The sequence below is a fragment of the Cololabis saira genome, chromosome 9, assembly GCF_033807715.1.
Source record: "Cololabis saira isolate AMF1-May2022 chromosome 9, fColSai1.1, whole genome shotgun sequence".
Taxonomy (NCBI): Eukaryota; Metazoa; Chordata; class Actinopteri; order Beloniformes; family Belonidae; genus Cololabis; species Cololabis saira.
Genome location: NC_084595.1, coordinates 38,317,469 through 38,339,679, shown reverse-complemented (window position 1 = coordinate 38,339,679; position 22,211 = coordinate 38,317,469). Strand labels below are relative to the sequence as shown.

The following is a 22,211-nucleotide window of genomic DNA, read 5'->3' as shown; positions in this document are numbered from 1 at the left end:
CCATATGGAGAAACAGTGTATGGTGAAGTCATCTACCACCAAGGTGAAGGAGGGTTACTAAAATTCAACTTCTAAACCTGCTTCTAGTTTATGGAAGAACTGTAATTGGTGAAGCGGTTTAGTAGAAGTCCACAGCAGTCGAGAAGTGTAATTCTTAATCCATCATATTCATCCAGTGCACACAGTGGTAGGGTGTACAGGGAATACAAATTGTGTTTGACCATATTGAGTGTTATTGTCTAGTTTTGATATTTTGATTTGATTTGATTTGATCTTTATACATCTTGAACAAAACAATAAAAAAAAAAAACACACCATACATCAACAATAATAATAAAGCACAACCAGTTTTGTTCAAGAAGGGACAGGAAGAAGCAAATGCTTATCTAGTCCGGCCCCTTCTTGCAATATAAGAGTATCCGATATATAAAAGAATAATAGTAGCAATAATAATAATAATAACAACAATAATACAACAATACAACCCTTCTTCTTGACATATAAAAGTATGTCAATATAAAAGTAATTAAAAGACATGTGAATCTATTATAAAAGTAGCTAAAACGAAAGGCATCAAGCAGAGTAGAGAAGAAAAAAAAGTCAATGAAAAAAAAAAAAAAAACAATCACCATAATAAAAGTAGCTAAAAAAGAAAGAAAAGCATCATGCACAGAAGAAAAAAAGACAATGAAAAAATAATAAAATAAAAAATCATGGTCATTATAACATCAATTGTTGGTAGTTCAGTATGAGAATCTGCTTATAGCAGCGTTTGAATAGCCTGATGTTCTTGCAGACCTTCACACTTTCATCAAGATTGTTCTAGAGTGTTATACCATACACTGAAATGCACATCTTTTTCAATGTAGTATGAGCCATTGTCTGTTTAAAAGTGTGTTTATTCCGTAAATCATGAATACCATCTGTTTTCCTAAATAACGTTTGGATGCTTGTATTCAAGCATTGCATATAGAAAGAGAAAATAATCTAAGTAGGTTTACTGCTCAGCCTTAGGCAGTATTAATCATTGAATGCAGTGTCAGTTAAAGCCAATGTGGTGTCCTTGGCAAACCTCATCCATGGCACCTTTTAGATTCAGAAGCTGGTTTTAACTTGCTTCAAAAGCACGGTATTGACTAGCAGTTAAGCTTGGGTTTTCTGCTGCGTGTGGACTCCATCAGGTCTCTCCATTGTTCTCCATAGCCCTCTCGGGCAACATCTCAAGGCACTGCCGGGATTTGTAGCACTCCTCAGTTCACCCAGAGGTCTCCCCGGCTGGAAGGATTGCACTTTAGTTGGTTTAGGATTGCGTTTTTGTCTGAAGTCATGGTCTTCCTTTGTAAAAGAGCAGATTGTAGTCTCTGGATTGGGAATAGAGACTTTGAATACAAGCAGCCAAAATGATCTTCCTCTGAGGGGCAGCTTTGCCTTTAGGATGCTTGCAGCTCAATCTGTTGAGGCTTAGAGCAGCATCATGGAGGAGCCAGTTTGGGTGGTTTGCATCTGGTTAGGAAGCCTTCCAAGCACTTCCCAGGGGAAGTGTTTTGGACGTGTCCAACTGGGAAGAGGCCTTGGGGCAGACCCAGGACTCACTGTAAAGTCTGAATGATTATATCTCTCAGATGACTTGTGCACACTTTCCTGCCTCTTTTCAACAGCTGGAGGATGTTGCTGGGAAGAAGGATGGGTGACAATCTTTGCCTCTGCTGTTGCCCCCATGACCTGGTCTCCGAAGGGTGGCAAAGAGAGAGGCTTATACTAATAAACAAAATTAAATAAATGAATTCAAATGAAAGACATTAAATAAAAAAAGCTCTAAGATTATGAGCATGTAAATGGGGAGATTTTTTTTTTTAATAACTATATGAAACATAATAACGAATGTCATTGATCTTGTGAGAGATTGTTTCAGGAAACTCACACATATACAGGCTCAAAATCAAGTAGTATAAAACAAGCTGATTCATTCATTTGTGGCATAAAAAAATAAAGTAAAAACCAAAGAGAATTGCAATCGATCAAATCAAGTTCTAAATATTTAGCATACGTCACTTAAATCATAATTTGTAAAATGTGAATCCCCAAAAAAATATTTTCCTACCATATTAACAGCTCTTACCAGCAGATTTTCATTCATTATTATTGGAACGGCTTGTAGTAGCTATTGCCATTTCTGTTGCTGTGGCTCTTATAACACAGTAGCTATAACATCATGTTTGATAAGTTTAATATGTTTAAGCTGACACATCAAACAGCATCACATCTTTCTACAGGAGCCGACAGCATCAAGAAGTACTGGAGTCGTTATTACCAGGGGTCGCAAGGGGTAGTCTTCGTATTGGATAGCGCATCGTCGGATGAAGACCTTGAAGCAGCACGTAATGAGCTCCACTCGGCCCTACAACACCCTCAGCTCTGCACACTACCTTTCCTCATCCTTGCAAATCACCAGGACAAACCAGCTGCAAGGACTCCAAATCAGGTAACCGGGCCTGTTTCCGAAGCTGTTTTTACTCCTTTTTCCCATGTACAAACATCAGTTCGTCTTTCTCACATAAACACTGTTGGGTACACCCGTGTAAAATAATGTTTTTTCTTTAGGAAAAGCAGAATTCTGCATGTTGTTCATTCTGAGACATTCTGGCATACTCTATACATTACATTACATATAAACATGCATTAGGACCTTTTCTTTTTCGCATCAAAATAATTTGTTTTAGAGTGATTGCCCTAGTCAAAATAAAAGCTGAATTATGTTGGTGGCAACAACCTTGGTTCAGTCTTCCGAGGTAATTTGGTCCCCAGTGAGGAGTTGTAATTCAAGACATTAAAAGATGGTTTTAATTATGACTCAAAAGATTTTAGGGATGTAAGAGAAAACTCATCTGGAATAGAAAAAGCAGTGCTTACTCCAGCAGCCGGGCCTTGAACAAAATTTGCCAACGGGTCCTTTTGTGAGTGGCCTGTACAATTAAGGCTAGATAAGGTTAAACCCACCGAGAAATAGTGCAGAGCTACTGCCATGTACCAGGTCCCTCTGGGGTTACGAGCAGAACCTCAATACATTGCTGAGAGGGTGGCAGGTCAAGGTGGAGACATTGTTTGATCTCATTTCCTGTAGTATAAACTGGTGCTAAGTAGAGCTTATTTGATGCAGACCTGGGACCTAAATCTCTGGGTGAGACTCTGCTTACGAAACATTTTCAAACATGACAAGTGCTAAAGGGGGGCAATAATAAAAGTCAGGTTACTGAAGCCCTTTTTACACTTCTAAAAACCCTGCCAGCAACTGCTAGTTCTTTGAGTGTAACGGGAATGTGTTTAACTGCAATTAAACTTCCATAGTCAAGTTAAAAAACTAATGAACTGGCCTAATTATCCCAGAGTTGCACATTATGGAAACAGTGGTCTGCTACTGGCTGTGTTTACAGTCAGTGCCATCCCCCCCATACTGTTATGACCGATGGGCTTGTGACCTGGATGGAAGTAGTAGTTAAAGGACATGTTCAGTAGTGCTGGTACAGACGTTCTTAACTTGTTTTTACAGCTGAAAAGAGTTTTGCAAATATTTAAATCTTTATTCAAAATGTACAGCCATCGCAATATCGACATTGGTTTTTGTTTTAGCATATTGACTAAATAAGAAACATTCAAAGTACATTCAAAGAAGGATGAACATGCCATTCATCCAGACTGGTTGGGCTGGTTACTACAGAGAAAATTATCTTATGATATTTATGGAGTAGTAGGACAAGGGACTATCACTCATCATAAATACAGTACAATATATTTCAGCTAATTTGGCCCACATTTTTCCCTCTTCAGGTTTCTGTCTTTCTTATTCTTAGTTATGCTCAACCACTTTGACTTCCTTACAGATTGCTCTTGTTGCAGGATGTTATGGCTAGCAGTCCCTGGGCAATGCTCACTCATGTTTCAAACCCTGGAACCTCACTCTTTCTGCACACTCACAAACGCACACACACACACACACACACACACACACACACACACACACACACACACACACACACACACACACACACACTCACACACACACGTATGCATCATCTGCAGGCCTACTTGATGTTTCTGATGAATAAGTATGATGGATGCCTGGAGAGTGGACCATCTGTATTTCCCAGCCTAGACCACCAGTGTCGTTGCTCTGTGATGTAAAAGCTTCGGTGGGAAATGAGAGAGAAAAGTTCTCTACCAGATTCTGTTGTGACTCAAATGGAATGTAATTGAGACAAAGCTCTTACTTTACCTGAATCAGTTTAAATTAGTTTAAGTTATTAGTATGGGGGATGCACTTGAGCCCAAGCTTCAATAGTCATGGAAACCCCCTAATCTTATTGATGTAAATGGCAAGTTCTTACTTTAAACCCAATAACACTAGTCTTGTTGTTGGCCCAGATAACAGACCATTAATTTGGTCTGTGAGCGCCTCACATTTACCTTCCGGGCTTGGCATGATGTGACCATATTTGATCTCATCAGTCTCTGGAAGTATTGACTCCTGAGCAGTTTGTAAACAGCAGTGACGCGTGAGACAGACTTATAGCAATGGAGGAGTGAGACGGATTTTGCCTGAGGACGCCCAGTTGATTCCATTCAAAATGAATGACGAAGGTTCTGGGTTGCTGTGGATTTTGTTATCATTTCAAACATTGTTTGATACTGTGTATGCATGTATGCATAAGCTGTTTGTTCTTCTTGTGTATTTGCCTGCACTGACATGTTATTCTTGCGTCTGAAGTTGTATTAAATTATGTTTATTTATTTATCTTAAAGTTACAACAAACGAAACATCAAATTCAGTTTAAATACCAAATAAATTATTTTTCCTCTTCTTTTTTGACTTTTTTTTTGCCTTAGTTTGTGTCATGTGACAGTGTACACACTAACACTAACATCATACCGCCATCATTAGTGTTACTTTGCCTGCATTTATCGTCTAATTCATAGCCTCTTACTGAACAAACTTGGTATTCAGTGACCCAGGAATAAGCTTTGCTAATGTGAAACAAGCTTTTAGAACAACTTTAAATTATATTATTACCAACTCCTGTTCTTTTACACATTAGTGTATTTCTTTTCAGAACAATGGCATATAATAAAACAAGTTCTTAAGTGTTTTCTTATAGTTTTAATTTAATTTAAATGGTTATGAGTTCACACTGCATAAATTATAATGGATATCATTATAGTATAATGGATATCAATGATTGTAATATAACAGCAAGAGATGGAAACATTTAACATTACAGGTCAGCTCTTAACCCCTGAAAGAAAGCCTCTAGTTTAGGACTTTCTCCACTGTAGGTGGTAACTTGCTTTTACTATCCAGACCCACTTTGCAGTAGCCTGAAGGTACAGGGTCAATGAGGCTTTTACGCATTTTTGAGGTAGTTGACGTGGTGTTCAACACTCAGATAAATGCTGTCCTGGAGCCTGGGCCTTGACACTTAACAGCGGATTTGTAGTTATCTAATCACCCCGGTCGGTATGCACGACACATCAGATAGACTCTGGTAACTACATGCTGAGTGAAGAGGGTTGGTTCATTACCAAATATGCCTCTTTCTGATACATATATAGCCTCAGTGCAATACAGAATCTGTAATCTAGAGAATTTTTACGTTACCTAGACATTTCATATTTATTGCATACACAATTTATTGACAACTGACTAAAACTGAATTCATTAATATAGGTCAAATTAATAGGGATGTCCCGATCAGATTTATTTGAGTCTGAGTCCAACTCATTTAATTTTGACTTTGTCTGCTGATACCGTGTCTGATATTTTAGCAATCTATAAAAAACGAATTCCCAAATTGCAAACAGTAGAAGCTACTGTAGAACTGCATATACTGCTCAATTTGAAATATTTCCAAATTGCAGACATTTCTGAATTGCCGGGAAGCCCGCTTCAAGTTTGCTCCACGTTTACGTCAGTCAGCGTTGCCAAGTCCTCAGTGAGGAAAGTAGCTTGTAGCAAGATCTTACATCTTGTGTGTTCTTCTCCATCTTTCCAAGACTGCAGAAGGTTTTTATCTGCAGTCTGGACACAGCTGAGAGCGGCTGCTGCTGGAGGACTGAGCCGCCTGAGAGCGCTTTGGTACAGGAGAGGGGCCCACGGCACCTCCGGCTGCTTGCTAAAAAAAAGTGAGGACGAGAAATAAAGAAATAAAGAAATAAATAAAAGTGGCTTGACGGCTCTAAAAACTTGTGAAATGTAGCAACAACGTTGTTAAGTTGGCAACACTGACCATAGGCTGTATAAAACAATGGATGAGGCATTTGGTCGTGTGACATATTGGTTTCTGAAGAGCAGGTTTGAGGCCCATTTTTTTTCATTCGGGGTGGAGCCATGTTTCTCAGTAAGCCAACAGGAACATGCTCACCACATGTTAATCAAAGTTAGCTTTGCTCGCATCTCTTCAGCCGAACCATATCTGACTTGCATCCTTCCATGGAACGAGCTCAAACTTAGTTGGTCTGAATTTCATTGACAACTCTTCTGGTAATGACACAATGCACAAACAACGTGTAGACACTCCCTTCACAACCACCTCTCTGTTGACGGAAAAAGGTGGCTTATTTCCTTAACACACACACGCTGCTGCTTTGGCTAGTGCTTGTTTCTGGGCCACTCTTGTTTACGGTGTCATGTTGGGGACTCGGGGTGTTTCTGTCACTGCTAAGGTGAGGGGTGAGAGAGGGTAGCAGTGGGGGAGTGGTAATGGACCTGCTACGGCCTCACTGGGGCCCTCTGTACTGGAGTGCAAGTGTTTTTTGGGAGAAGGGTGAGTCTGGAGGAGGTAGAAGGAAATGTGGGACAAAATTCCTCGTTGACATCAATCTCCTGCCATTGGGGGGCCCAAGGAAGCTGGGGAGGAGTAGAGGGGAGGTCGCCCTGTTGATATAACACCTCAACAAAGCAAGGCTTTCTGTATGGTGTAACCTAATGAATTGCATGCATGTGGGGCTCTTGTTTTGGAAAATGCTATCAGTGTTGTGGACAGGGAGGTACAGGTCTTTTTGGTTCTATTGGCATTTGTGTTATCTGAGGAAGAGATGGAAGGCAGAATGAAACTGATGATACACTGCACGATGAGTGGAAAAACAATGGAGGCCAGGACTGAGTCATGGTATGAGGTGTGGGAGTCAAAAATGTGCACACAGAGGAAAGACTGGGGAAGGCTGCGATATTTAACCTTGAAAGACATGAGCACAACTTCACTCCAGGATTGAAGACAGTCACTGAAACATTGCGGTCCAAGTCCCCGGATGATTGAATGAGAAAATTTCATACTGTCATTTTCTTTCCCCTCCTTTTCTCTTTCTTTTTTGCACTTTTAATCCCTTAGAGAAACAGAAAAACTGAGGTCAGTCCTGTCCACGACAGTCCTTTTGGTTTTTTTTATTGTGAGGGAAAGCAGTGCCTAGTAGGAATCATGGCACATGCTCATGTATTCTGACAGTGTTGCATCAAGCAGCCACTCAAATTGTTCATACTGCACAGTGCTGGTGTACTTTCAAACAAATAAGGTATATTACAGAATGTTTGTGCTAATTTATAATTTTGTCTAAATTTTTCCAACGCATGTCTCATTTTTTTTGTGAAATCTAGACAACTTGCACGAAGCAAAATGGAGACGGTGACAGATTTTTACTTCCTCACTAACCAGCACACAAACAATCATTAATCATCAATTTGACATGTTTTGACAGAAACAGACGGGCAACCACACACATGGACTCAAGACACATGCAGGCACTTTGAAGCAGACATTGTTGGTTTCATAAATATGTTTATATTTTCTCCCTTCGGCCGATCCACGAAGCAAAAGATTTCCTCACTTGGTGAATACTTTTTTTTTGACTGTTGTCAAGAGCTGTTGAACACAATCATAAATCTAATCAGGTCATTTGTCAAAATCTGACAAAGAAATAAAACTTCCTCTAGTGAGTTAAGAGCTCCTGAAGCATCTATCATTTGTTCCTCACAAGCTAGTGCAATTTCGTGACCTCATGTTCCCCCGGACACCCCGAAGTCCCACAGGGTATCCTACTGGGGGTGTTACGGGAGTAAAGGCTACCGGGTCTGTTACTAATAGTTATTTAGTCCTTACACAAGTGGAGCCAGAGTTTGGTCCACTTGGCCGGTGGTAAGTCGGATTTATGTCAGGTGGGAGTTGTTGCTTCTCCAGGGCTGCTCTTTGTCACTGATTCTGTTCATAACTTTAAGGGACAGAACATCTGGGCACAGCCAAGGCGCAGAGGTCGTCTTGTTTGTTGGCGTCAGGATTTTTCCTCTGCTTTTCGAGGATAATTTTGGACCTGTTTGTGCCATCGAGTGAGGATAGTCAACTCTTACTGAAGCAGTTCAAGGATGAATGTGAAGCAGAGGAGTTGAGAATCTGCATCGCCAATTCTGAGACCATGAATATCATTTGAGAAAAGGGTGGATTGTTCTCTTCAGGTCAGGAGTGAGGTTTCAAGTGAAGGAGTTTTAGTATCTCTGCGTCTCCTGTGAGTGAGGGAGGAATGAGTGGGACATGGACAAGCATACTGGTGCAGCATCTGCCTTTGTTATTGGAGTGATGTGGTGAAGACAGAACTGGGCCAAAAGGTAAAGCCCTGTTTATCACTTGATAAATGTTCCTATGAGCTTGTTCTGCATGGTGGCTGGAGCCTCCCTCAGAACTAAGGTAGGAAGTGTAGTTATCTGGGAGAGACTTGGTAAACAGCCGCTGCTCCTCCACATCCAGAGGAGCCAATTGAACCAGATGCCACCTGGACAACACCTTCAGGACATCTTTAGGGCAGACGCAGGACATGTCTCATTATGGTTTATGATTGGTAGAGTTTTGGATCGTACGAGCGGTGCATGAAGTGGACATCCCATTCCGACTTCTGCTGTCACTGGTCGCTGCAGAGTTCTACATCAAACATGCATACATCTATGACTACGTTTACATGCAGTCAAAATTCGGGTTATTGCTAATATTCCGGTTACTGAAACATTCGGAATATTCCGTTTACATGCGTGAGCAAACAGGGTTATCCCTGTATACATGGTAATTAATCATTTGGGATATCTCGATCAAACCAGCGACGCACGGAGAACGTGATGACGCAATTAGCGTCATTTCCGCTTCTTCTTCCTCTATCCAAATTCAAAACAAATGCTGCTTCACGCAACTTTTCGCTCACCTTCTTGTAAATCTCGCTATCCCGGTACTTTCTACCGTCTACAAATGCCAAAATGTTCATATCCTTCTTTACATTTATGAAGTGATTAGTCTCCTCTCACTCCAAAAGTGTGGCGTGGTCTTGCGTTTCTCCGTGTTTATAAGAACGTCCTGGACTCAAAAGACCAGGATTCCTTGTGAACAGAGCATGCGCAGAAAACAAATTCATGTTCCATTTGATCGGGATATTCCGTTTGGCGTTTACGTGACCGAATATTCGGGTTTTAAAAGGAGTAACCCAGGGGTCATTTTCAGGGTTTTAAAAACCAGAATATGAGCAAATTCTGGTTATTCAAAGGGGTTATTGGTGTTTACATGGCCGTGCAAAACCGGGTTATTGCTAATATTCGGGTTTTAAAAGGGTTATTGACCGCATGTAAACGCAGTGTATGTTACGTACTGCGTATGCATGACTGTGACACACATGCTGAAAGAATGATAGACTGTGGGGAACAAGAAATGTTGCACATATCCTGAAATGCCACCTGATGGTTGGTGAAGTGAGACAGTGGACAGATAAAGTCACTGTTGGCCGTGAATTTAACCATTTATTTCCCTGTCTTTATCTGTTTTAATTTGATATAGTTGATTCATTTTGCGTTCATTCATTAGTTTATTCATGCATTTATTTTGTGTATAGTTAATCCCCAAATGTATATTTCAATCAAAGCATCTAGATTGTTTCTTGCTTCTTAAAGGAGCCGTCTGTAAGAAATGTCCAAAACTGGTACTGCAGTCACTTTCAAAATATTGTTGAGCGGCGTGTACCCTCCCCCTCCTCCCCCCGACCAGAGGTTGCCAGGTAGGCTGCAGAATGCAGCAGGAACGTAGGCTGCCATGGCTGCCATAATTAGAGCCGAGCTGGCAACCCGGATGCCGAAACAATACTGACTTGGTGATTGGGAGATAGGTGGAGGGTGGAGCTTCAGAAACAATACTGACTTGGTGATTGGGAGATAGGTGGAGGGTGGAGCTTCAGAAACAATACTGACTTGGTGATTGGGAGATAGGTGGAGGGTGGAGCTTCAGAAACAATACTGACTTGGTGATTGGGAGATAGGTGGAGGGTGGAGCTTCAGAAACAATACTGACTTGGTGATTGGGAGATAGGTGGAGGGTGGAGCTTCAGAAACAATACTGACTTGGTGATTGGGAGATAGGTGGAGGGTGGAGCTTCAGAAACAATACTGACTTGGTGATTGGGAGATAGGTGGAGGGTGGAGCTTCAGAAACAATACTGACTTGGTGATTGGGAGATAGGTGGAGGGTGGAGCTTCAGAAACAATACTGACTTGGTGATTGGGAGATAGGTGGAGGGTGGAGCTTCAGAAACAATACTGACTTGGTGATTGGGAGATAGGTGGAGGGTGGAGCTTCAGAAACAATACTGACTTGGTGATTGGGAGATAGATGGAGGGTGGAGCTTCAGGCCAAAACAAAAAATGACAACATAAACATCAGTTGAGGGCTGCAACTCCTCTTTTTAAACTGGAATATCCTGGCTTGAGTGCTGTTGTCAGTGACATAAGTATTTGAAATGAACATGATTTTTAAATGTCTGTTGACATATCGGGGTCATTTTATGATTCGTTTTATTATTGCTCTTACATACAGCTCCTTTAAGGAAAATATGTTAAAATGAAAAACATTTTAATATTTAACAAATAAACAGCTGCCATGCAACAATGGTTGAAATATGTATTTACCTTTATGTGTTTTACTCTTTCAAATTGGAGTTGTACCACAAAAGACAAAGACACTTCATGGTAATATTTTTTCTTCTTTAAAACACAACCTTGTGTCTCGATACTAATATTTCGACAGTTTAAATGAGAAGCAGCAAATCCCTTGGTTCTATGACTTTAATCTCACTTTGTTTTTGATCTTTTTAACACTCATTTATCTGCTCAGACTTACCCCTCAGCTAATTTTCTTTCTTTCTTTTTGTCTTTCTTTCTTTCCTTGTTTCTTTCTTTCTTTGGCCAATATGTGTATATATGTGTATATATGTGTATATATGTGTATATATATATATATATATATATATATATATATATATATATATATATATATATATATATATATATATATATATGCCAGATTATCAGCCAATTTATTAACAGGTCTACCTGTAAAAGACATTTCTTACATTCCCCCCAGAGCCAGATTTAATCTCTAGTGCATCTCATAAGTATGTGTCCTTAGATCCAGGAAGAATATTATATCAGCAGTGGTGCCAGAAGTCATTACTGCTAACTGCTGTCGCAGAGGACAGCCCTTTAAGCTGCTAAGAGGATGGAATGTCCTTTCTGTGTCCTACAGGCTTTGACGGGACTTAGTTTCAGCACATATTATTGTTGAATATTATTTCTTTTTTTGTGTCTTTTTTGACAAGACAGTGGGAGTTATTCCCACACCGTGGAATAAGTAAGATTCCAGCCTTCTTAGAGACTGTTTTAAAGCAATCCTTCTTTCTACCTGCAAGTTGGAGCTGTCAGTTTCAGAGTTTCCATGTCAGACACTTTCTTCACCACAGGTGAGTTACTAAAAGAAGATGTGAGTTGTGCCTCCTGCTCCAGCTCCGAGTTCAGAGCCATCAGGAATTATTGTGAGCATCCAGGTGTTCTGTTTGTATCACTGCTGATGAGAGCTGGTTCAGCTGAATACCAGCAGAAGTCATTTGACACTGAACTGAATGCTGATCATGAACACTCCCATTTCAGACAAAAGCCAGATGTTAGTGGGTGTTAGTGGGGTTTTTCTATTCTTTTTGCACTGTGAATAGCACTTCAAACTGTTGTCTAATCTATGTGTTTGTGTTTCTCAAGAATAGTCAAACAGCGTGAATAAACAGCTGAAATAATTTATGTTTCACACTTTGAAACACACACGCACACACAGCACGCAGCACAGTGCTCAGCAGAAAGGAACCAGTGATAGTGGAAAATAACTTTTAGCCAAACTATGACAATGGCTCATCCAAACGACCTCATTCTTGGCACTGCCGTCCCCAGGTCTCCAGCAGAACACTCTCCAAGTTAAAGGAGTTTGGATGGACGGTTAACAAGAAAAGCAAAGCACACACACACACACACACACACACACACACACACACACACACACACACACACACACACACACACACACACAGGCCTACATGCATTCCTGCATTCGCTTGCAACATGGTCTGAAAAATCTTCTCATGCATTTTTTGATTTTTTTTTTTTCTTCATCAATTTTCAACCCTAAATGAAAGTATGTGAGCTCACCTCAGCATGTGAATGGCTATCATTCAAGGAAAACACGTTTTCTGGAAGGAGAATATAAAGCAACCCCTCAGCTGAGCTGGTTGCTCTGCGGGCAGTTTCTGTTCTCCTGTGGTCCACAGGAATGTGGCTCATACACTAATGGAAAACCCACAACCAAGAAACGTTTCTTCCCATGTAAGAGGTTTTATTTAACCAGAGGCTTGGATGCTCACAATATAAATCAGAGACAACTTACACAGCAGGAGAGATGAAATAGCTCAATGAATGACAGGTGTGTTTTTTACCATTCCGTATAATAGACTCCTTTATTCTTGTGTAATGCGTGATCTCTGGTACTTTTCCAGATTTCCTTTTTTTTTGTGTCTTGAATATTATCGTTTAAATTCATTTTTTACATCACCTAACATACATTTTGCACATATATTCACATATATTGAAACGTTGGAACACTTACAATAAAAGCTTAAAACATAAGAGCATTTATCAGTATGATATTTTGTATGAAACTATCCTGAATTTTTCTCATCCTGACTTTTACGCTTTCATATTTCCGACTCACAACCCTAACCCTAACCCTAATAGACATGTTCTAAACAGTGATTGTAGTGATTGTTGAAACTGTCAGCAACAGCTACAGATGACCTTCAGAGATTAAAAGGGTCATTGGGTCATGATGTGGGGAAGTAATATTTAGCCAGCCTTTTTGTCTCTATTATCTGGCTTTCTGAAATAAAGTGGGTGGGGTGGGGGCCCGGGGGCCGGTCCTCGCTCTCTGTTTGATCATTGATCTCCGTGACCCTATTTGAAGGGTCTTAATCTCTCTGTTGACCTCTCGGAGGATTTTTTTTAGAAGAAAGGTTACAGGGTAGTATGTTGACTGGGAACTATCAAGAGAGTAGGGATGCTGTAGAGAAGCTCAAAGGGGTAGTGCACTTTTCCGTGTGAGTGGAGATGTAGGGGGTGCAGTGAAGCTGGACGACGTGTGAATTCACACGTGTGACCATTCACGAGTACATGCAACTGTAGAACTTTTACAACCTGCTATTATTTTTATAACAGTTCCTTACCCTGCAAAATGTGTTAATTCACATACGACCAGTTTGCACGCGCACGGTTTCTCTGTGCAGAGCTTTTTACTGATCTTTTTACCGTGCATCACTTACTGATACAGTATATATCACATTGTTAATAGCTGATGGGCTGAAATCAGATTTTTGCTTTATATTATCTACTTTTTTTATTTTGGTAATCGATCCCTGTCATTTCATTAGCTTTATGTATCCCTTATTCTGTTTTACAAAATACATGTTAGCTTTTCCACATGCTCAGCACCATCATGTTTTGATGAAAATTACTAAAAAAAACGACAAGTCCCATTGTGTCACATGACGCAAAGCCAACTAATGACATTTGTTTCTTTACATACCTTCAGCATCCTGATCAGTCTTCAGCCTGCAGGTCAACATGAGCTGTTCATCTGGAATGTGACTGTCTTTTAGGAGATATTTCTTTGACTCTCCCTGAAATTTAGCTTTCTTATTTATCTACAATACGTTTATGTGAAATGCACTAATTTTCCAGATTGATAGAATTTTCTATTTATTGCTGTTGTGAGTGTTTTAGATTTTTGGATGTGATACTTGCTTAAGATAGGTTTGAGAATACTGTTGGGAGTATTTGTCATTAGAACTGACGACAGAGCAACCTGAACCCAAACTGTTGAGAAAGCACAGTCTCTGAATACAGTAAAACAATGGATTTGGTTTCTGATTTACGAAAAGAGAATAACAGAAAAAAAATGTGTTTTAAATAAATCTAATAATTGATTACAAATAAGATATCTTTATAGATCTCTTTATTTCATTTGGAATAAAGAGTTTATTGGAGTTGGACCAGATTCACTCTGCTTAGTTCCAGGAAATATCATTTTTCATCAGGAGTTGATTTGGGAAAACAACACAAATAGAGTTTACATATTTATCTTTTCTGCATGTGTAGAAGTAACAAGAACTATCCTTGCCTATGAACGAAAAGCTAGAAAGGAGGCTCGGCCAAAAACAGCACAGACAAGAACCAATTAAATGCTCGTGGTGTCAGCATCCAATGTTACCGCTGACTTATACCAGAGAAGCAGACACATGATAAGGTTACAGCACCACCATCCGACAGAAAAAGAAGGCAAAGCACCACAATGAACAGTATGAAATATAATATTTCTTGTCCCTATGATTCTAAATCTTTGATCGAAAACCAGAATCCCGTTCCTCATTTTTACTTCCTTATAGATGGTTATTCTCAATGTGAAATCCTTTGAGGTAGGGACTTGGTAGCGCAACATGTTGAATAGACTCCCCATTTACAAAAGCCAAAGATCTTTGTTGCAGTTTGAATCTCAGTTTAGGAGCTTTTGCTGCATGTCTTCTCCCTTTCTCTGCCTGTGTCTACTCATGACACATGAATAATAGCCACTAGTGGCTCAAAACAGATGAATAAATAAAAGTCCTTGAAGAATTCAGCAGCAATAAGGACTTGAGCTGTTTGTTGATATGCATTTTGAGGTCCTATGTGAGCCATACATGGTTGGTGTCGGTCTCGTTTTTCATCTGGTACTTCAGGCCACTTCAATCCTCGATTGTCTCATTAAATGTTTCCGCCCACGTTTTGTCTGAGCAAATTGACAAACAAATGTAAGATTGTGGAAATTTATGATGAAACCAGACCACCCAACAAAATGTTTGAAACCTAATATTAACTAACATTGTGCATGAAAAATGAAGCTTATCAATGGAGATCGATCAAGAAGAGAAAAAGAGGTGCTCAGCCATGTGTTTGCCCCATTTCTCCTGCTTTTATTCTACATCATTTGAGCTTCTAATATTATATTTAGTGTAATGGATATAATCATAACACAAAAAGACACAAAATAACACTAATAAAATCACAAACATGCATCTAGCATTAAGGCTGTTCTGTTCATTATTAACAAGAAACTTCCCCATGAGTTTACTCTACCATAAATCTATAGATTAAGAAAATGTCAGGCTCGCTTTGCTCTATAGTCTTTATGCCCCAAGCCTCCAAAGAATTACTCTCCATTTAATAAGAGGAAAACCCCTCTTATATATTTGAAATCACTATCAGTCTTTGCACATAGCTGCACTTACTGGCATCTTTAAATAGAGCACAAAGAAAGAAGGGATTCCTTATTATATTAGACTAAAGAATAAATCTTGTGTTCAAGTAATGGCAAAACAATAAAGAAAAACATGAAAGTAAGGAGCAACTGTTGGATGATAAATGCTGTGGGATCTCTCTGTCTTTCTAATGGAATGACAGCCAGCCTACCAACACGACAGATTCACTCAAATCATTATTTTCTCTTATCTTCCTCTTATCCATCCGGGGGTTACATTCGTTGGTACAGGAGGTCAATCTTAAACCTTAAAAACAATTACCATTTCATATTGTCCGTTAACATTCAAACAGTTGAGGGTTAGAGCAGCTTTTATTTAGTAGAATCACCGTCTTTCCACTTTTGTGCATGGTGACTTCTGAGGAGATCAGGTAATACTGTAGCAGCCTTCTTCCTTTGAGTTTAGTTTGTTTTGTAAATCTCTGCAATACAAGTCATTCATTTTCTTGCTTTCTGTCCTATTTCTTCCGAGTGCAGTTGAACACCTGCTGCTTGGGGGACACGTTTCATTTTAATTCTGAAATGTGGATTACAAAAGTGTTTTCTGAGAAGACGGTGTGACAGGGAGAGTGGGGAAAAGAAGAGATGGGAATGTTTTATTTGCGTGTCTTTGGTATTCAGGCCAGTTAATTAAGTGTCTTTTTCTTTAACTTTTTTCTCCTTCAAGACCTCCAAATACACCTGAGTGTTGTCAGACGAGGTGTGTTGCTACACGCCTCTCTGAGAGCAGGTGTGCAGATGTGCTTATTTGTACATGCAGGCTCAAATCTGTGAAAATCTGTTCCAGATCAAATGACATTTTCACCATGATGTTGTTGTTTTTTTTCCTCTCCTCAGTACGGACAAACTCGTGCACATTATGTTATGTGGTCAATTCACTGCTTAACCTCGTGTATGCAGCTGCACTCCGGCTCAACCACAAGTAAATACCCACATACGCTGTGGTCTCCTTCTCCTTTTCTGTCCTCAGCTGGAAAGGTTTAGAAAACTAACTCACAAAATCCCTTCAGGAAACCATAAAGAGTGGGTCTGATGTGAAGAGGAAAACCACTGCGCCGGGTGAATTGTGATAATGACAGATGGAACACTTCCCGGCTTCTTGTTTTGAGAGGAGATACTGATCTCAGTGTTACCTTTAGATACTCACTGTAGCCAAGCACGGCGATAACGCTGAGGAAAAGCGAGAGGGCTAAGGAAACACAAAGCTGCAAATGAGATTGGTATTGTGGCAGAAAGTCAGTGCCCTAGACCTCCCCCTCTGCTTATCTCTCTGTCCATCGTCTGGGCCTTTTTTTCTATTTATCCCCACACCAATTGTATCCAGGCCATTGGCTCTTGCCTTTGCGTGCGTGTGTTCATTTAACTCTACTTTGTGACATACCAGAGCCGTTTTTTCAACCTGTCATCGATGACGAGGAAGTGACAGGCAGGTGTATTTCACGGACATATGAGCACATTAACTCATCCTAGCAAGCACACATATTAGAGCTTTTTTTCTAGCCTTATTATTTTTCACTTTTAGTCTTGGGAGACCATGATCAAAAATTATTTTTGGCTTTGAGTAATTCATTTGACATCATTTTAATATGGGAGTACCTTCTTTCCTTTTCCTCATTGTTATCTGAGCAATTTTTCCACCGGTATATAAGCAGTTTGTCATTTTCTTTGTCCGTGACTGTAAAGAAACTTTGACAGCTGTGCTGTCAGAGTTGTTAATACAGGTGGTAAGGCTACATGTATCAGCCTGCACCAGTATGCTCCTGTTGCACATGCTGTGCATAAATTTTACATTTTTCATTGATATAGTGGTGCTCTATACTCTTATCCAAGCTTTTACTTTTTTCTTCTTTTTTTTTTGTATCTGGAGTCAGTTGTACCATAACAGACAGTATCATTCTGTGTTCTATATATGCATTTTTCTCTTGCCTGTAAAAGTAAGAAAACTTCACTTGCTTGGACACCCCCCCAAAACCACTTCATTTGCCAGTGTTTTTCATCTCTTCAAAAGACTCTGAAATGGCAGCCCCTCAACTGAGCATTCTGGATAAAACATTAAGGGGGCCAGCCCTCACAAACAAATTCTCTCCCTGACTAAAAAAGGCAAATGACAGCACGGGATATACGACTCTGTCGTTTTATAGAGACCAAGAGGCTAAGAGTTAAACTTAATAGCCCCTTTGCACGTACAGTTCTTGTTTGTCAGTTTGCTTCAGTTCATTGGGACTGCCTGTTACTACTTTAGTTGTTATATTATTTAATAATCAATCATTGTTAACAAATGTGTATTTATAAGGGTTTTCTTCTGTGGCCCTATTTTTTCTTTGACTTAAAAAGTCAAAAAGAAAGTCATTCATAAATAATGGTCGACAAAATATTGCAGGGCGCTACCTCAATCAGTGACCACGTCATGAATGTGGTTAGTGTTTATTTTCCTCTATGTCCTACCACTAACTTGCCCTCTACAATGGCAAGCATGACAGATCTGCTGACTTGTCAGGTACCATCAGCGCAAAGCTGGTGCCATGTGACACCCCCAGCATCTTGCCAAAAGCTAATTGTGCTAATTGGCAAGCGCCAATCCTGTAACGAGGCTTTGAGAGGCAACCCACCGACACAGATGAAAGCGCTAAGATTTGTCTTGTGTCAAGGGCTTGTAGGTAATCGGCACATCCGCTGACCTGAAGACTGGGAGGGCAGGACCACAGGGCTGTGGCCAGTCTGGTACAGAACAGGATTGAGATACAAAATAGAAGCTCCATCCATGCACTTTTCTCAGAGATCGGATTTACTTAAAAAAAAAAAAAATCCTCCAACTCACAATTATTTCTCTTTAAATCTATACATATTATATTAAATGCAAAAGCATTTTTTGTCAAACTCTCTTTGTCTTTTTCAAAACTAGATGCTAAACTGTCATATCAGTGTATGATTCAAGAGGGGAATTAACATGTGTATCTGTGTGTGCATATAAATGTACATATACATACATTCATATATAATGTACATAATGTTGCAACTATCAAATTAAAACATGCCATTTCTTGAGGTGTGTGCAGCAAAGTCACTCTCTCCCTTCACTGGGAGGGGAGTATATATTGTCTAGTCTTAGGATTGATGGATGAGCCCACAAGCCAGACAGAAACTCTCCCAAGGGCTTTAACAGTCACCAGGTCATTTTACTTTTGAAGCTTTACTTGTCTGGTAGCCTTAGCTTGGGGAGGAGGGGGTATTTGGTGCTGTATACGATAGAGAAACAGTAAAAAAACAAAACAATGAGCAAATGCTTATGTTTGTTAATGAAGCTGTTAGCTTGCTATCTTGCAAACATTTAAATGGATGTAAGATTTCCTACTTTCACACTTTGATACAACACCACAGCCTGTTCGTCTCTCTGTTGAATCACTGATTAGATCAGTCATCTGTGATTCAATTTATCTTCATTAACTTAAGCTCAATATAATTATCTTTCACACTTTTAATGTAGGAAGTATTATACTCAGTTAGTTTAACACAGATCCAGACATTTATGCTGTCTTAAGTGCAGCTTTTTATACTTGTATTTGTGTATGTATGTATGTGTGTGTGTATGTATGTATATATAGTAATTTTTTTTTTCTTTTTAATATGTTTTTATCCCCTGAGTTTTCCCATTTTATCCTCCTAAGTAACAGTCCTGGGCATTGCTCTCCCTCTGCCAGCCCTGGGAGGCCCCGCGCTGAGCTCAAGCCTCCTCTGCTAAAGGAGTGAGCAGCCCGCGAGGAAGGATCACGTTATTCCAGCCAGATCCTCACCGCCCCCCTGGGTGCCCCGGCTGGCCAGAGGAGGCAGTGTACAGGATTGCTGCTTGATGTTTTTGACGGTAGCTCACATTATCTACCCAAGGGAACACGGGGAGACTGCACAACCAGCTGTGCCACCGTCCCCCCTCCTTTACAATGATAAGCGTTAATTTCTAGAAATTAAAATTGTTTGCAAAAGTGATTGAAAACACTTTGGTTTCTTTTATATTGTGATCAAGTGAGAAACATAGTATTATATAAATGTGCCTGTTTATTTTTCTTGCATACTTGTTGTTATAAATCATGTGGGGAACATGATACCTTGCTGTAAACTACATCTAATCAGTTACATAACAAAGTCACTACTTTGCTGCTCTGCACTAAAATGAAGTATTTTTAAATGAACTGGAATTATGTTACAACATTTCATTACCAAATCATTGAGATGTGATTGTAGCATGCAGAACCTAAAGAAACAAATACAGCTCCATCTTTTTACGACGTTATCCTCATGACAGCTTATGTTAGAGGAGTTAACTGTGAGCCAAAAATCAAATGAATGCATGGAATATTTGGCAATTCCCTCTTCCCCAGTGCAATGTAGCTACATGAACATGTAAACTGTCTGAGATTTGCAGACATTGCTGCAGGGCAGAGAGAATTAGACTGTCACACAGAGGATATGGAGCTGCCGTGATATCCTCTTGGCGCATAGTTGAAGACCATCCAGGTGGAAATTGGTAAGCTCTGCCAAGAGCAAGAAGGGGAATAAGGTAGCTGCGTGGGAGGTGCTCAACTGCATTGGCGAGCATCGTTTTTAATGCAAAAAGTATTTGAATTTACCTGTTGTAGCTGGCAAAGAGAGAAGTTGTGGATTTAGATGCAACACATGCATGGGAGACACACCTGTAAATGTTTGGGATTCACTGAGTCGTGTATGAGTTTGTCATAATATTTTTTTTATGAAATTGGTTCTTTGTGGTCATAATTTTCTCAGTTACAGTGTCTCTTTGACTCAATAAGACCTGTATTTACACCTTGAAAGTATTATTATACAGATGAGCTCCAGTACATGCTATAGGAGGTAGTACCAGAACATATTCATCTATTAAAGCATCAAGTTTCATCTCATGGCCAATTCCATCTTGCTTCAGAGACACATATGCTGAGAAGTCACTAAATAATTGTATGGATAAATGGACAAAAATCACTGGTAGTTTTGATGAATTTATTAATCCTTAAGTATTGGTAAGCAGCTTCAGCCAAACTGCCTACCGACACTCTCTGAGACAAACTTAATAGCTACCAAAAATGGAGGCCGATTAGGATTTGGAAACCAGGTGTCCTCAGCACCACAAGCCTGTCTGGGTATGATTAGAGGCGCAGCTTTATCTCCAGCATTCTTCAGTGAGATAGCGTATCAAGCTACATGGTTACAGGACCGTACTGACTAATGCTGTCCACTCACTGAATATGTCTGCCACTAACCAGTCTTCACCTCATTCCCAGGGGCAAAGAGGATGACAAAGCTTGCATTCTGTACAGTGCATTTTGATTACAAGTAATTAAGAAATGTTCTTCAATTTAGGTAGAATGTCAGTGTGGTCTTCTTGTGTGTGTTTGTTTACAGTTGGCCGATGCACATGGACCCCACACAGCTGTGGGACTAAAATGTGATCTGCCTCTGGTTATGCTCTTTGTCTAATCACCGATCCAGTCACACCATGTGTGTTTACACAAATTATTTATGCGTTGTGTTGTAAGCATATTGTTCTCATTTTGATAAGTCCTCGGGTTTTAAGCAGAGCGCAGAAGAAGGTGAACATGGTATTTTAGCGAAGAAGAATAAACATTAGGCACCATACTTCAGGTTTTTTTTTTACTTATTTTTGTTGTGACATACTTCGTGTTTTTTCCTTGTAAATATTTATAGTTGACAAGCAGAAAATACTGTTGCAAAGCAAAATGAGATCCAACAAGAAAAGAGAGGGAAAGAGAGGGACTTGCAGGAGTTTAACATGCAAGGAATGATGCTTAAGGTTTTTTTTTAGTAATTCATTCTTTACTATTGTAATATGTTGACACAAAAGGATATATTATTATTTAATGTGGATACAAAATCTAGTTAACTGAGTTGGTGGGTTCACACACATATCAGACCCTTATTGTGTGCTGCGTTGGGCAGTATAACTGCTGTGTTAATCGCACCAGATGACAGATGAATCCCCTGGGCTGTCTGTGCCACATGAGACGGTCCTCAGCTTCCTGTGATCTGGATTACCCCTCCAAAGAGGTTCAGAGCAAAGGGAGATGGAAAAATACTATGACAGTATTATGCTAACAGATAATTTAAGGTTGAGTGTTGTTACTTTACCACATACTTAACTGATTTCAACAGAGCTTACTGTAATTTTCCTTTTCAAAACATCAACTAGATGCCTTTAATGTCACGTGTCTGCAGCTTAGAAAGTAGCATGTTATTATTTCTCTGTAATCAGTTTGACACTTTCAAAATCAAAGATTCAATGTCATTTACCTCGATACACACTCCTTTCTATCATTGCTTACCCAAGTTAGGTTTAGTTGAAACATACATATCAGTTTCACCATAGAAAAAGTATGAAGTGTAGAGCTTACATTTACAGATTCCAGTTCCATTATTGATATTGCTTATCAATTCTGTTCCTTATCGATTCTCATCCAA

General features: G+C 39.7%; 1 protein-coding gene across 1 annotated transcript in view; it reads left to right on the top strand.

Annotated features, from left to right (window-relative positions):
* The window catches only part of arl15a (ADP-ribosylation factor-like 15a), a 114,732-nt gene that overhangs the window by 57,098 nt on the left and 35,423 nt on the right, over positions 1-22,211 (top strand). The window contains exon 4 of the mRNA XM_061729538.1: positions 2,274-2,482. Coding sequence (XP_061585522.1) covers positions 2,274-2,482 — 209 coding nt within the window. The remainder of the gene's footprint in view (positions 1-2,273; positions 2,483-22,211) is intronic.